Genomic DNA, 16375 nt, shown 5'->3' on the forward strand with positions numbered 1-16375 from the left:
GGCGAGGATATATTGCTCGAAGACGTCGAAAAAAAAATCGTTCCCTTGTATCAGGTTTTAGAGGAGCTCATTCAAGACATACTCGAATGATTATTCAACAGAAAATGAGAGGTTTGTTTTACTCTCATCGAGATAGAGGCAATAAAAAGAGGTATTTTCGTCGTTTGTGGATCACTAGAATAAATGCAGTAACTCGTGAAAACCAAAAATTTGATAGTTATTGTAAGTTTATCCACAATCTGTATAAGAAGCAATCTTTTCTTAATCGTAAAATACTCGCACAAATATCTATATCAAATAAGATTGGTTTTTGTAAGATTTCTAATAAAATATTTAAATCTAATAACGTTTATGAAGAGATACTCAAATAATTTATTAGTAATGATTAAAACAGGATTCCCCGGGGAATGAACCCCGGGAAGATCGGGGAAGATATAGAAGAAAAAAATTCAGATAAAAATTAATACGAAAATATTTCAAGAAGATTTTTTTCCTTTTTTTATTTATAACATTAAGAATTCAATCTGATTTCTAAGCTTTTTCAAACAAAATATTTTAACTTGAGTTCTAATTTGAGGTTTTGAATGAATTGGAAAATAGGCTTATGGATTTATCGTTTTATGATGAGTAGTTCTTGAATTTATTTTTTAAAGGATTAAAAGGACTAGTCCCTGGTTCGGTTCCGAGAGGAGGAACTCTCCGTTTTAGGATTCGTTTTGAATCCTTCGTTTTTAAAAGGACTAGTCCCTGGTTTGGTTCCTCCTTTCGGAACTCTCGGAATTGATCTTCTTTTATTTCTGTTTTTCTTTTTGTCTTTTTTTTTTTTACGACGGTCTAAGATATCGCGCCATTTTTTCTTAAAATGTAGTTCATTTTCAATAAAAGGTAATAAAGCTAAAAAACGAGCTTTTTTTATAGCATTAGTCATTAATCGTTGGTGTCTCAAGGTTAATTTAATAACTCGTCTAGGTATGATTCTTCCTGCTAAACCAATAAATCGACCAATTGAATCTATATTCCTATAATGGATTTCCTTTCTTGATCCGATGTAAAAACGCATATCACGTTGGCTAAGAGGGTCTTTCGAATATTTATTGGTTTTATTGATGACATGAATTATCTTTTTCTAAAATAAAGAAAAAGATTTAATTTAAAAACCTTGACGGATAGTCGGATATATACATATATAGCTGAATAACGAGTACAGAAAATATGTACAGATGTATTTAAATGAACTGTCAATCGTTGCTCCTCTGTCTCTGACTAGGAAATCTGTAAGCTCTTTATTCCCGTGTATGCTACTTAATTTATTGAGCTTCTGTCCATCTCCTTTTTTCATGCAACCTAGTTATGGCATGCCCACATGGCATCCAAACTCCAAAGCCCATATGTAGTTACATAAATATTTTGTTTGAAACTTTCAAAGGTAAACCCCACTAATTATATTTTGAAACTTACAAAAGTATAAGATGCTCAAATTAAAACAAATGCAATTTAAAATTATTTTTGGCCCTATTGTTTTGTGGTTGCCTAGCTATTTTTCCTCAAGTCCTTTGTTATCTCAGCCCTGTTGTGCTATAAGATTAGGATTGAAGTAATTAGGCCACTGGCCCCAACTTGTAATTAATTAAGACAAGAGAAGATGGTACAGTGACAAGAATAATTCAGTCAGTCACTGTGCGCATTACAACTTATTCAATATTCAATTTTTTGTGTCTCCCTTGTGCCTCTCTTTCCAAAAACTTTAATAACTCAAAATTTAAAACTTAAAATGAAAATAAAATTGTTGGATATGATCTACAATATTTTATCTATGCAAGTATAAAAAAATAATGACATTTCAACTTTGTTTTAGTTGTCAGCTTGTAAAAACGTACTAATGTGAATAATTTATAAACATTGATTTTCAACTTATTGATTCATATAAAGTTCAAATCGAAATTTGATAATTTCTTATGAGCGCATGAGAAAAAAATATAGATCACATATAACGATTTTATTTTGATATTTATGATTTAAATTTTGAGTTATTAATGTTTTGAAAATGAAAGTAGAAATAATGAAGACAAAAAAAATGTTTAAAGAAAATAAAGACATAATTCGTGGTTGAGACTTTATAATACAGTGTGGCAAATGCCGGTTGTACGCAGTGAAACTTAGCAAATAATTATAAAATGTAAGACATAATTTTGCAAAAGCATTTGAGGGTGAAATAGAATTGGGAACCCCTACGATAAGTCGAATTTTGTGTTTGGATACAGACCGTCCGATCTGATATGATCTGCTCTGCTCTGAATATTAAAGGAATCCGTGCATTTAAATTCATACAGAATCAATCAATCCGAATTCTGATCGGACGGTCCCGAGGATTTCAGTGAAGGTAAAATATATATTGTTGAGTGTGGACTGAAGGCAGGCGGAGGTTTGGTTTGCTTTGGGTCAAAGTAATAACTGAAAGGGCTCGAATTTCAAAAAAAAAAAACAAAGAATGAGTCTCTCTCTCCCCCCGCCACTGCACTGCACTGCACTGCAATTCACCACCTTTATTTATTTATATATATAATATATATATGTTCCTTGTATTTGGCATCCAATTCTGCAATTCACCACATAAAATTAAAAATAGTACTTTTTTTAATTTGGTAAAATTATATTTTTCTAACTTTAACATTTAACCAGAATTTCTACGGGAAGGGATGGGATGTTCATTGAATTGAATTCTAGAAAAAAAAAGAAAAAGAAAAGCAAAACGGCTTCCGAGTTCCGACCTAGTCTTGAAAGGAAATTGGAAATTGGAAATTGGAAATTAAAACTAAGAGAAGAGACGAAGAGACTCTCTCTCTCTCTCTCTCTCTCTCTCAGGCGAGGGTTTAGGCTTGAAGTTGAAGCTCTTGAAATAAAGAAAGAAAGAAAGAAAGTAAAATGGAGGATGGTAAGAAAGAGGCGACCATGAGCAAGAGCAAGAGCAAGAGCATAGCTGAGAGGAGAGCCGCGTGGCGCGGCCTGGAGCGTCCCAGGGTTACTACTACTGCTCGATTCCGTACCAATGGTAATGGTAATGGTTTATCTTCTCCGCCAACTGCCATGAGGTCGCCCTGTCTCGTTATACCTCCTGGCCTCAGCCCAGCTGCTCTTCTCGATTCTCCTGTTCTTCTTCTTCAGGTGGAGTTTTTTATTCTACTCCTCTTTCTTCAGTTTTTTAATTTGCAATAGATTAAAAATCAAATTGGTAAAGTGTGGATCTGATCTGGAAGATAGATTAAAAAAAATCAAACTCAGGAGGCTATTCCTAATGGCTTCCTTCCGTTCTTTTTCAGGTGCCATTAGATAGCCCAGCTGATCATGCCGTATCTTTAATTGGATCATGTAGCCATCAATATCTTCCAGAGGCAAGTAGCAATTTAGATTCAGTACAACCTGAACCTGAACCTAGTTTAGAGAAGGTAGACGAAGAATCGTGTGACAAACCATCTGAAAAAGGAGAAGAAAAACATCAATCAACTTCAACTTTAACTTCAACAAACAACTCACTGGAGGATGGCTACAACTGGAGAAAATATGGCCAGAAACATGTCAAGGGCTGTGAGTTTCCAAGAAATTACTATAAATGCACCTATCCAAATTGCAATGTTAAGAAGATGGTTGAACAATCAGCCCACGGTCAAATTACTGACCTTGTTTACAAAGGAAATCATGATCATCCATTGCCACAACCTGGGGCTTCAAAAACTTGTAACCAAAAAACCTATATAGGGAAAAGACGTGGAGATTCAACAATTAACTATTTCGAGGTTACTTCTTCAGCATCTGTTATTACTGAAATTTCTGATCATAAGTCTGTCACTGTCACTGGAAAAGAGTCAAGTACCCTTGGACTTGGAGACAGTGTCTCCTGTGGTAATCTTGATGATGTACTAATGCAAAGAAACCTTATCTGTGATAATGATAATGATAAAGATGAAGATGGTCAGAGAGAATTGAAAAGAAGGTAAAGAAATGTATTGTATTCATACTTTGATTATAAAGGAGACAATTACTTATATCCTATATTGATTAAGATGCCTCATCAAATTCCCCTTTAACCAGTAATTCACTATAATGTCAGTATTAATGGTCATTTACAGGAAAAATGAAGACTATCTCATAGATGCTCTACCAGCCTCTCATGCAGCTCGAGAACCGAGAGTTGTCGTTCAAACAATCAGTGAAATTGACCTCTTAGATGATGGATATAGATGGCGTAAATATGGCCAGAAAATAGTCAAGGGAAATCCAAATCCAAGGTAAATTGATCCAACGATTGCAACTTTGGCCAGGCAATCTTATTAGAGTAAAGCTAGCATGTGACATGCTCACCAAGAAAGTTTGGTGAGCATAACTCCAAAAGTATATCGGATCGACGTCAAATGTCAAATCCAAACCGTTGAAATCCATGTACTTCATGAGTGATGCATATATATGCAAAATTTTGAAAGTTTCGAGTTTATTTGCTACACGGTCAAGTGGTCAAAGAAATGAACATTTTATTATAAGTTATTTTATATATTCAATTTTTATTATTTCTTTGACCACTTGACCGTGGAGCAAATAAACTCGAAACTTTCAAAATTTTGCATGTATATGCATCACTCATGAAGTACATGGATTTCAACGGTTTGGATTTGACATTTGACATCGATCCGATATACTTTTGGAGTTATGCTCACCAAACTTTCTTGGTGAGCATGTCACACGCTAGCTTTACTCATCTTATTATTCAAAATAATGCATATCAGACTGTAAGAGTATATTTCTTAGGATTTTAACAGGTTGGATTTAACCTCAACCCGATCCGACTGAATAAATTATGCATAGAGGTGGCAACAGGTAGGTTAGGTCAGGTTCTGGTGAGGGCTATTCTTATTTGGGTTGATTTTGGGCCTCGGGCATTTGGGTCATGGCCATTCTAGGGTCACGATATTTTGTATCAAGGTTATGTCCTTCCAGGTTTTGGTCAATAAGGTCACAAAAAAGGAATGTGACCACAACCTGATTTTAGATATATAATATTTATTTGATGTGGGCCTCCAGTTGAGTACTGGCCATTTCAGCTTATCGTCCCAATAAAATTGATTTGAAGCCTGTTGTCGAGCCTTAATAGGTCGGATCATATTGTAGTTTCTGGGTAGTATGGTAGGTTTTTAGTCAGGTTTCAATTGTGGTGTGTTGGGGTTTTGGGTCCACCATGTTTGTGGTTCTTTGGGTTCAGATTAGCATAGTTCTGGGTCTAGTGACTCTAGTTGGTATAGGTCTGTCTAAATGCTAGTTTGATTGGGTTTGGGTTGGTAGGGTTACTAATTCAGTCAGGTGAAAATTTGCCTGCTCTACTTAGGTTTGTCTGATTTGGATTCTTGCTGTAGAAAGGACCAATGTCCTTGGTATTTGTTCTCTTTTTTTCATTCATTGTCATGCTTATTTAAGATTTTTGGAAATATAACATATTTTCACATGTTTTTTTAACTTTTTATGTTGTTTTGTTATTGATTTCTTATTTTGTATCGTTTTTTACTCATAATAAGTTGTAAATAGCCAGAGCATGTTTTTGGTACATACTGGTCATTAACATACCGGTGCAAAATATATGAAGTGAACCTGTATTTTCTCAATGCGACCTCTTACAATTAAATTACAATATTTGATAGTTTCAGTCTAACATACTAGGACAATTGTTGTTGTATTGATGTGACAGGAGTTATTACAAGTGCACTAGCCCTGGCTGTCCTGTCAGAAAGCACGTTGAACGGGCCCCACATGATCTCAAATCCGTAATTACAACATATGAAGGAAAGCACAACCATGAAGTGCCTGTTTCAAATATCAACAATAGCTCTAATTTCAAAGGACCAGGGGACAGTGACCCACATGCTAACACATCAAGTACACAGGTGACAATGCAACCACAAAGTGTGACCAACTTACTCGAACCCATACAAGACAGCTTCAGCCATGCAATTGGAGAGGCTTGCATGGGTACATCAAACTTAAATACACTTCAAAATATGCCGTTTGAATCTTATTTAGAATTACTAAGGCAATTGAATCCAGATGGTTTAGCAAACTACACAGGGAACTGACCTGACAGGTTCTAGGTATTGGTATTCATCCTTGATGAGAGAACGTTTTTCATTTCTCCTTTAGTATTTTGTCTGGAGAATCCTTGATTAAATATATATGTTTTTTTTTTTTTTTTTTTTTTTTTTTTTTTTATGTAAAAAAGGGACAAGGTTCTCTATAGTTTCATTATAGTGTACATTGATCTTTGTCAAGTTGGGTAATATCAGCTTTAGATTGGTTGCTATCAAACATATAGTTTAATTTTTTTTTTCCCTTCTGCAAAAGTAGTTTGTTTTCATTTAAATTTAGTTTTACTGAGAGCATCTATTTTGCAATTGAACGGTTCAGGCCAGGTTGATTTTGGATATTGTTTGAGTCGGGTAGGGTTTCAAATCATCCAGTTTTGGATCATGTCTAATTTCAGGCAGGTTGGGTCGTGTTCATGGCAGTTTGATTAAAATGTGCGTCGTGACTCGCTGCTCGTGACTGAAATGCGGCCAGCAAAAAACACACTAGGCTTCATTGCTGTGAGAAGTGCTAATTTCTTCTTGTTTGATATAGCTGTCTTTTGTAGCCGAGCTGAGGCATTGAACTTGTTGTAAAATTGATATGCATGATTGATGAGCAGACTTAAACATGAAATGCTCTCTTTACCCTTGTTATTTCCTTCTGTGAGGTTATTTAACTTGGATGATTAACACTAACAAGGAAAAAAGCTTAACGTACGTAATGATCATACCCAAACCCAAGGCCGAAAGATGCAACTCATTTGTTAATTCTCAAGAATTATTCATTTAAAATTAATTTGTTTGTTTGGGTATCAGTATCCAAAGAGGTCAATTCAAAACACTTTCATTTCCAATTTCCAATTTAGCAGTAAAAGTACCTTTGTTTGACGGGGTTATGCTTAACAAAAAGCACCAAGATATAAAATAGACAGTAAAAGGACTATAAAACAAGCTCATTCGAGAACCACTAGCACTAGGTCTTGACAGAAGAGCGACAAAGGACTACTATAAAATCACGCGAAGAATTGTTTAGTCATAAACAAACACAGCCTCCCATCTAGGAGATCCACCTCAAAACCAAACTCTGGTTGAGGCAGTTTAAAGATGAAAAAACTGGGCCTAATAAGCCCTTCCTGTACTCGCAAAAAGAAATAAAATTTTTAGTCTTCATTCCCTGTTTAAAATGATTAATAAATGGGGAATTTGGGATCGATCTCCTGCGCCCAAGACTCCAATCCCCCGATTATATCCTTGGCTGAGAAGAAACCCTTTTGGTGCAGAAGCTGCACTGCTGTCTGTGAGGTGTTTCCTCTTCGGCAAATCACGTACAAAGAAGAGTCACTCAACATCGAGCCAAGTTTTGGTAGCTCCTTTTCCAAATCAGAAAGGGGGATGTTCACCGAATTAGGCAGTGAAGTTATCTTGAATTGGTGCACGGGCCTCACATCCAGTAGCGTGTGCCGCTCGCTCTTGTCAAGCACCTCTTTGTATTCTTTAATTGTGATTCGAGCACTTTCAGGAAGTAAACTTAACTTAGGACGAGTCTGCAAAAAAAAAAGTAGATTTGGTCATAGGATTAGGAATATGGTTAGTTTGGAAACTTTTCAGTAAACTAAGGCTTTAAGATAGGTCAAATAATTTTTCATATATAAACTCTTTTAATTCCAAATTTAGTAATGCAAAGATGAACAAAGACACTTCACCCAGCTTAACTAGAACTTTTCTTTTTCAGAAGTTATTAAGGAGATATTATACTTGAGTCTTTAAAATATAGCATTTACGGATCAAATAGGCCAAGGGGATTACCCGATCTGACATTGGAGACTGAGTGAAGTTCTCATAATCAAATCTTTCAAACTCCTCTTTGGTGAAAGATGAATTTTCCCCACATATAGTGCATGCAGATGACCTTCCCCGAAGTTTTACCTGTAGGTGACAACAAGCAATGCTCTGAAGCCTCAACTATAAGTGCATCAAGTGCAACTATGATAGATTTATACAATTTGGTGCTGTTACTTAACCAAGGATTACATAATTGAATGGGTTCAGTTCTGGTAATTGAAAAAATTGTGTTTTGAGTGATCAAAATTTGAATTTGTATTTAGCTTGACATAAATGTAGATGGGCCTAAGCCTCAGCAGCCTCAAATATGGAAAGATAATAGCAGTTGTCATCTGGCACAAAACTGGTATAAATACTATTCCACACGATCAGAATATTCTGAACAATGGCCTCAATACAAATCCAATATGGTAATTTCTTGATTACGATGGGCAGCCTTCAAACATACCAAATCAAGCACATATGTCAAATGAATGAAGTAATAAAAAAATTGCTACAAATATGTTAAGATGGCAATGAGTCAAATGTAGAAACTGAAAAGTAATTAACAGTGAAATGACGTACAATCCTGATACGGGCAGAAAGAGCATCAAAGAGAAGCATTCTCCCAGAAAGGGGTTCACCGACATCAGCAGCTATTTTTATTGCCTCTAGAGCTTGCATGCAACCTATCACTCCAGGCACTGTACCATGAAAAATGTGTCGTACTGTGATTGAGCAACTAATAATAGTATAAAAGACCAACAAATCTTCATAAGAACATCGATTAGCAGTAGCATTATTTTAATTGATTTAGAAATTGCAATATCAGGTATCTGGTGTGTATAAACAGGACATATGTTTTCTATAAGGGAGTTTCGGGTTCCTTTTCTGCTCTTACCAGTTTGCAGCTCTAGTTTGTTTTGCTTTTGTGGTTCTGTGTATCTTGGGAGGGGTGTAACAAACCATGTTCGATTAATTGGAAATATGGGGGGTATGACTGTACCACTTTTGCTTAGAAAAAAGAATTGTAACTGTTTTTAGTGTTAGGTTTTACCAAGCCCCAAACACAATGTGAGGACAGAAACTGGTCAAAACTTGTTATAATTTTCATTCGTCCTTTTTTCTTCCCTTTTGCTACAGCAATCCTATTAGGTGTGGAACCACATCCCTATTTATACAGTGTTCAACTTGCTTGTACTTGAATATGATTCTCTTTACTTTTAATGTGAAAGGAACCAGTTCTACTTTAAAGACAAGAAAAAAAAAAAAATCCTTTTTATGGCCTTTGTAGAAGACTCAGTTAAACAAAGCATTAGTGGCATACCAACACCAAGGACTCCACTATCAGAGCACCTCTGACAAGCAGCAGATGGTGGTGGGGTCGGGAAAAGACACCTGTAGCACGGGCTTCCCTTGTGATTATAAACTGTCAACTGCATATCCATGTCATATCATTTAAACACCAAGTTAAAGAATAAAGAATATAAATATGTTTAAGTGGCATTAATATATTTATTAACAAAAGACAAAAGCGCCCACCTGTCCTTCCAAGCCTAGAGCAGCACCAGACACAAGAGGCTGAAAAGAAAAGTAAGGATGTTAATTCTTTTGAAGTGCAGTGATTACGATCATAAATTCTAATAAATGGACATGAAAGAACAAAAAAAGAAAGAAAAAGGCATGCTGAAAAAATGATCATAAATTCATTTGCAACCTCAAAACACTAGTACCTTTTGAAGCACAACACAACAGTCACTTATCATGTATCGGCTTGGGAGATTGTCAGTTGCATCCACAACAACATCATATCTTTGATCATTCTACTTAGTCTTGGAAAAATGTACAAGCATGTTGCTCTATAGAAAGAAAGAAAACTAAAACTTTGAAAGGATACTGATTCACAATTTTGAGAGCATTTGATGGATGCAACAACTCCTGGTGCTCTACTACCTTGACAGAAGAGTTAATCCTGTGTAAGAGAGTCAAAATGTCAATGTACTACAAATCAATTTACTAAATCAAAAATAGAAACCAAGAGGAATAAGGTAAGTACATACGCACGACAAGCAGCAGCAGCTGACTGAACTTTTGGTTTGCCAATGTATGCTTCGGTATGGATAATCTAAAAAAAAAGATTCATGAAACTAAAATTTTAATTAAAAACTACACGGTTTGGATATATGTTTAGTTAACAAAACAAAAGGAGTGAAGCAGAATGTTTAGCTAAGCTTATTAATGACCGATATCTAGTGGCCAAAAAATTAAACAGTATATAAACAGATTAAAAGTTGACATACTGCTAAATTTTTAGGTTTGGTTAACTAATGATTCATGACCACAGATCCAAAGTATTGCAGGCTAGTACAAATATGTAAATCGATAGAAAACTTGGTACTTTTGAACTCCATGTTAGTTCTATAAGTAGAAAAGTTGATTGAAGGGGGGGTTTACATGTGCTGAAAAGTTTATCATTACAACAGATATTTCTAAAAAATTCCAGCTATTTTCTGACTTTGGATAAACAATAATTATTCTGTATATCTCTGTAGGGTTCCAGAACAGCAGAAAACTGGGAGTAACTAGATGTAGCATTGCGAAGAAAGAAGTTGACTAAGAAAAATTATTAACATGACATTCGAAAAGGCAAACCTGACGATGTAGGTTATTGAGCTCAACAGTATCACCATCAACAATACCTATGCAACCTATAAAAAAGAAAAGAAACACAAAATTAGATATAATAAAAATGATCTACATGTTCATTGGTTGCAATTAATGCTGTACCTATCATGAACTCTTAAGATGAAGAAGACATCAACAAGGGAATAATTATAATATTGACAAAAATAAAGAGAAAGGAGACTTATGTATTATTTTAGCTACAAGAAAAGATGCATACAGGACAAAGGAGGGGTAGTTTCATTAATATCACAAAGAACACCAAAAACAACATGCATGTGCATGTGCATGCAAAACAACCAATGTCGTTTATTTATGCCTCTTTAAATATGAAGGAGGGGAGGGGAGGGGAGCAGAGCAGAGCAGAAAGAATTTGTCTGTCTGCTCTCTTACGATGTTTTCCCTGTGTAGTAGTATTAATAGAGTTTACAGCTTCAAGTGGGAGATCAAATATAATAGCAAAGGAAAGGAAAGGAAAGGAAAGGAAAGGAAAAAATCGAAAATCGTACCAACCCCACATGACGCAAGATACATGGCAACAGGAGATCCAAGGCCACCTGCTCCAATTACCAAGACCCTCGATTGAGAGAGCTTGCATTGTCCTATTAGATTATATTAGTAGATATATAATTAGGGAAAGGGAAAGGGAAAAGAAAGGAAAGGAAAGGAAAGGAAAAGGAAAAGACGATAAGAAGTAACCTAATTACCTTGTACTCCAAAATCGGGGAGGAGGAGTTGGCGGCTATATCGGTAAATCATCTGAGCGCTCAATGCGGCGTTAGGTGAGGAACCATTATTCACACAAAATGGAGTGATAGAAGAAGAGGTGGTACTGGTACTGGTAGTGGTAGTGTGAAGCTGCGACTGAAGGGCGCTGATTCGGTTCTCCAACTGCTCCTTGTCCAATTTTAACCTCTCTATCTCTCCACTGATCCAATCCGGCGAGGCACTGTCCGCCATCTGATAGTCTGATTATCTCTGAAAAATGAAAACACCATAATATCCAATATACCCATAAAAACTTAAAATTCTTTTTCTACCCCCTTTGATTTATTTATCCTATGATTTAATCATTTTAGAAATAAAATTGACAAATTTACCCTCCTAAAATTGACCAATTTCGAAAACCAGTAAAATATGCATGCAGCTGAATACAATTACGGGACGTCTACAGTAGTGACCTGAAAAATGTTACGTTGTATGGTACTGAGACAAAGAAAGAGCGTACAATATACAGAACTGGTACAAAAATTCCAATTCGAATTCGAAGAGTAGGTGCAAGAAACAATACCTGATAGGTAAAGCTCCGATTAAGGTTTGAGACTATCCTAGTTGAACCTCTAGCTCGCCATCCTCTTCAATCAAAGAGTCTCTCTTCTTCTTCTTCTTCTATCAGTACTTGAATAGAATAGAATAGAAAAAAAAAAATATAGCCGCCACCCCTCCTAAGTCCTATCCCCGACGGAACTCCAACTCCTTTTGGTTTTGGTTTTGGTTTTGGTTTTGGTTTTGGTAGGTAGGGTTTTGCAGCAGCGGGAGGAGAAGAAAGACGAAGGGAATATGTATTTTTAAACAAAGGACTATTATACCCTTTTTAGCATGGAGAATTGGAGATCAAACAGAAAGAAAGAGAGTTCAGTTCAATTGATGATTTAATCTGCACCATTCGAAATATAAAATGAACGAACGATCACAATTTAATTTAATTTAATTTAGTTTTGCTGTCTGTACTACTACTACCCCTAGATCTGATCAGAAATTCAGAATCCGCACGCACGCACGCACGCATATCGCCTTGCCTCGCCTGGCCTCGGATCGAAGCAGTCTCATTCGTCCGCGGATGTCATTATCATTGCATCGCTGACGGTGATCAATAAAATCCATTTACATCATCAATCACTTAATTAATTAATTCATCATGTATCTATCTTCCTTTGTAAATACAAATCCTGATCATTTGGAATAAAGAAAGGTAGGTATAACGAGTTAAATAAATAATATGTTTTATAATGTTGAGAACACTACTGATACTGATTGTAAAATAAAAATATATAGTAATCTCGATCGATCGAGGAGGCTGGAGACCATGCATGCAACAGTCACGTGTCGTATCATGCTCAAAGATATATAGTGAAATTAATTTATAGAGAGACAGAGAGAGATAACTTTTCTTAATTATTTATTTTCAGAAATTCCACTTGATGTTTCTTATTACAATCTAGATTAATTAGATATTAATTATTAATTGTCGATCGATCATAGCGAATCTGCACCATCAATCCAGCGTTGGTACGCTTCTAATGTTTCACGAGGCATAGACTCAAAAGGTGTATGACCACCTCCCTATAAATTAAATTATATACGAACAATTAATTAATATTTATTTAGGTAAAATGAAAACCTATTTATATTTTAAAATTAATTATTCGATCTTACCCGTAATGTAGCAAATAGAAGGTTGTTTGTGAACCGTACAGCATATCTAAATTAATTTGAGATAGGATAGGAATTAATTAATTAAGAAATGAATATATATATATAGAAGGGCATGCACGTACGTATATACGTACCCAGCTATTTGATCTCCCACAAACCATGGATGCCATTTCTCAATTTGACTGTAATTCAATGATTTGATCCACTCAAGCGTCGCTATATATGGCATCCTCATGTCATGATCTCCGCTGCATATATGCATTATATTATATTATATTATATTATATTATATTATATTTTTATTATAAGATATCTTCATTAATTATTCTAATTACTTACTTGTAAAAGAAGGTTCTGTATCCTTTTGATGTGAGGTTGAGATGGTAAGGAGTTAAATTCAAAATGTTTCTCCTATATTTTATTCTCTTCGAGCATCGCTCAAATGCTCCACTTATTTCTGCCTACAAAAACAATTAATTAAAATTCATTCTATTCAAATTCTTCTTAATTAATTTAGAGCTGCTAATTAAAACTAATATATATATTACCGGCATTGCATGTAACAATTCCCGTGCTGTTCTACTATCAAAGAGCCTACGTGGATTTACTTCATAGTCCTGCATGAAGGCATTAAATTAATACAAATTAATTAATTAATTAAATCAGCATTAATTATATTGTAAGCCCATGACAGAAAGAAAGAAAGAAAGAAAGAAATTGCATGCATGGTAACTTACATGACAGTACATGTCGTACTCTGATTCTCCATGAAGCTGGCTCTCAATACTATCTTCCATTGTAAGCCCCATTTTAAAGTGACATGGCAAACAAAGTACATGATATTCGTAAATTCCTTTAATCAACTGCATTTACAGATATATAGCATACACAGTTCACATAATTAATTTACTAAAATTCCTCTTTTAATTTCCACACACATATTATATTATATTATATTATATTATATTATATTATATATACGAGATCAACTACGTACGTACTTACCCCGCGAAAAATCTCCATATTCCTTTTGCAATCTGGGTCTTCATTGTTCCAATATAAGCCGCCGCATGATCTAGCCAAATCCTACATACACACAGCACAGTCATTTAAAAACAATTAATATAATTAATGTTCAGTTCCTCCCTCCTGTTCAAGGCAATGGCATATTGGCATCCGATTCCCATCCAATATATATACTTTTATTAAATTAAAAAAGTCTGAGAGTACATTGTACTGTTCATCTGATATGAATCCCATTCTGTATGCAAATGGCACAACATAATTGTTCTCAAAATGGATATCGATTGCTCCATTGCCTAGAGAGTACCCCTGATCACAAAATAAAATAAAAATCACACTTTTCTTTTTACTCTTTCATTAGTTTAAGAAATATACATATCTTAATTATTAAGAAGATTAATCGATCATATGGGGCCTATTATGACCTACTTCTCACCTCTAAACCACCATGCAAACACTAATTTCAGCGAACATGAACCTTTTTGCTGTGATATTACAATTTTTTTTTTAATTTCGAATGAAAATATGATAGGATGACTTAATTTGATTAAGTCAAATGATTTAGTACCTTTAAGTTTATGTAAACTCCATAGTTTCCTTCATTCCCTGAACAATACAATTTAGAAAAATCTTTCACCCATGCAAGAAAATTACAAGTTTGAAAAGAAGTAATTGGAAAGTAAAATCATACAGTACAGTACTAGTATATATATACCATACCATTGACTATCTCTTGTGCGAGTAGTGGTACATACACTCCACTATAAGAACTTCCAGCTATGTAGAAAGGGTTTGAAATGAACTCTGAATACTCGGAGAACCACTAAGAAATTGACAAATTGTAACTTGAATATTGTCAAACGTACAACCCAGTATGAAATTACATAAGTTATTTTTGTTTGAGATATTGTAGGTAGGTAAGATGAGTTGAAATTTGAAACCTTGTTTAGAAAAGCATACAAATCTGCAACCGTAATAGAATCGTCTGACACATAATCTTGTTCATTGTCAGCATAGGAATAGCCTGCTCCCACTGGAGAATCCACAAAAAGTAAACTAGAAACCTGACTCCATGAGTATGGATGTCGCTTAACCCTTATCGGATCCTTTACCCGAAAAACAGTTTCATCTATCTTGAATGGACCTAAACAGTTTCATCTATTAATTATATGTATATCTAACACTAACATGCATGCATATTATATTAATTGTATAATAAAATCAATATATAATTAAGTAGTAGACTAGCTAACCAACCAATATTGTGAATTATTGCAGCATATGCACTGCATCCAGGGCCTCCATTTATGAAAAAAGTAACAGGATCTTTGATAGGGTTTCTCTCTGAAGCCACAAAATGGTAATGAAGGTGCCGCTTATTCAATTCACTACCTACTGTTATGTACCTGCATATATAATTCAAAAATATTTATTATTTTTTTATTCACAGGAAACAATAAAGGAAATTATTGACCAATGAATGAATTTAGAAAAATGGCATGACCATTGAGTCATTGACCAATGAATGAATGAAGGAATGAATTATTGAGCGGGCCAATGGACATAATTAAACTAGAGGCCTTCCTCCTTTAATAAGGAAGGCCTCTGGGCCGAATGTCGTAACCGATCCATAAATTTGTTTCTCTAATCTGATTCTGAGCACGTGCCGCGTGAACATAGCAGCAAGCGTAACCCTAATCCAAACTCGGATCTGGACCGTCGGATCAGAATCCGGATCAATCCGAATTCAAGTTCGCCGTGGACCCATCACTGGTTTTGAAGGATTTTTAATGGAGGAGGAATAAATATTGATTATTCTCGAACAATTTCATACTATCTATATATTTTATTTGCAAATTAAATATTGAATGTTAGCCTACGTACCCGGCGTAATGTTTGGAAAGAAGGTGGCCATGAAAACCAGGAAATTGCTTCACTTGTGCTTCAACCGGCGCCCCATTGACATTGATCTCCGCATGCATTACCATTACCATTACCATTACCAATATAATTCTGTTCAACACCATCTTCCTTTCTTATTTTTTCTCTCTTTCAAAATTGAAATATCAGGAGAATATACAGCCCATGCTTTTCTTTTATTGACTCCCAAAATTTATTAGAGTTATTTTTGGTTTCCTAAAAAGTACCCAAATCCCTCGTTCACGAGAATAGCTATTTCTTTTATTTTAATATAAAGATGCAATTCATTGATTTTTTTTTTAATACTTTCCATCGTTCACGAGAGGTGAAGGGGGGGAAAAAAAAAAGAATTAAAAACAAGGAAGGAAAATTAGAGCAGTTTAATCAAGCAA

General features: G+C 34.9%; 3 protein-coding genes across 3 annotated transcripts; 1 reads left to right on the forward strand and 2 right to left on the reverse strand.

Moving 5' to 3' along the window:
* The first annotated feature begins 2907 nt into the window (after positions 1 to 2907).
* Positions 2908 to 6342, forward strand: LOC144552071 (putative WRKY transcription factor 26). The gene is made up of 4 exons (XM_078300161.1): positions 2908 to 3162; positions 3318 to 3988; positions 4125 to 4283; positions 5729 to 6342. Exons 1-4 carry the CDS (start codon positions 2923 to 2925, stop codon positions 6111 to 6113), a joined length of 1455 nt encoding a protein of 484 aa, XP_078156287.1. The 5' UTR covers positions 2908 to 2922; the 3' UTR covers positions 6114 to 6342.
* Positions 6343 to 7111: 769 nt separating this feature from the next.
* LOC144552072 (adenylyltransferase and sulfurtransferase MOCS3-2-like) lies at positions 7112 to 12100 on the reverse strand. Its single transcript, XM_078300163.1, has 12 exons — positions 11896 to 12100; positions 11312 to 11582; positions 11114 to 11206; positions 10575 to 10630; positions 9983 to 10047; positions 9820 to 9894; positions 9656 to 9734; positions 9465 to 9503; positions 9250 to 9358; positions 8508 to 8626; positions 7908 to 8027; positions 7112 to 7645 (listed from the first exon to the last, which is right to left on the reverse strand). The coding sequence occupies exons 2-12, from the start codon at positions 11562 to 11564 to the stop codon at positions 7289 to 7291; spliced, it is 1365 nt and encodes a 454-aa protein (XP_078156289.1). The 5' UTR covers positions 11565 to 11582; positions 11896 to 12100; the 3' UTR covers positions 7112 to 7288.
* A 760-nt stretch (positions 12101 to 12860) lies between these two features.
* On the reverse strand, positions 12861 to 16063 carry LOC144551428 (serine carboxypeptidase 1-like). The gene is made up of 13 exons (XM_078299384.1): positions 15948 to 16063; positions 15321 to 15469; positions 15005 to 15207; positions 14784 to 14886; positions 14632 to 14669; positions 14271 to 14372; positions 14046 to 14126; positions 13778 to 13903; positions 13589 to 13657; positions 13380 to 13501; positions 13175 to 13288; positions 13041 to 13086; positions 12861 to 12947 (listed from the first exon to the last, which is right to left on the reverse strand). Exons 1-13 carry the CDS (start codon positions 16061 to 16063, stop codon positions 12861 to 12863), a joined length of 1356 nt encoding a protein of 451 aa, XP_078155510.1.
* Between the last annotated feature and the right edge of the window lie 312 nt (positions 16064 to 16375).

The sequence above is a fragment of the Carex rostrata genome, chromosome 3 (assembly GCF_964058835.1).
Source record: "Carex rostrata chromosome 3, lpCarRost1.2, whole genome shotgun sequence".
NCBI classification, from domain to species: Eukaryota; Viridiplantae; Streptophyta; class Magnoliopsida; order Poales; family Cyperaceae; genus Carex; species Carex rostrata.

Excerpts from the sequence above, each read along its gene's own strand:
- LOC144552072 (XM_078300163.1), bottom strand. The coding sequence starts at position 11,564 with ATGGCGGACAGTGCCTCGCCGGATTGGATCAGTGGAGAGATAGAGAGG. Across the intron at positions 9,504-9,655 it reads GTTGTGTTGTGCTTCAAAAG|CCTCTTGTGTCTGGTGCTGC; the intron begins GTACTAGTGTTT and ends TTTTCTTTTCAG. Across the intron at positions 8,627-9,249 it reads TAGTGGAGTCCTTGGTGTTG|TGCCTGGAGTGATAGGTTGC; the intron begins GTATGCCACTAA and ends TTCATGGTACAG.
- LOC144552071 (XM_078300161.1), top strand. The coding sequence starts at position 2,923 with ATGGAGGATGGTAAGAAAGAGGCGACCATGAGCAAGAGCAAGAGCAAG. Across the intron at positions 3,163-3,317 it reads CTCCTGTTCTTCTTCTTCAG|GTGCCATTAGATAGCCCAGC; the intron begins GTGGAGTTTTTT and ends GTTCTTTTTCAG. Across the intron at positions 3,989-4,124 it reads CAGAGAGAATTGAAAAGAAG|GAAAAATGAAGACTATCTCA; the intron begins GTAAAGAAATGT and ends GGTCATTTACAG.
- LOC144551428 (XM_078299384.1), bottom strand. The coding sequence starts at position 16,063 with ATGGTAATGGTAATGGTAATGCATGCGGAGATCAATGTCAATGGGGCG. Across the intron at positions 15,470-15,947 it reads CTTTCCAAACATTACGCCGG|GTACATAACAGTAGGTAGTG; the intron begins GTACGTAGGCTA and ends TTATATATGCAG. Across the intron at positions 14,373-14,631 it reads GAGTTTACATAAACTTAAAG|GGGTACTCTCTAGGCAATGG; the intron begins GTACTAAATCAT and ends TTTTGTGATCAG.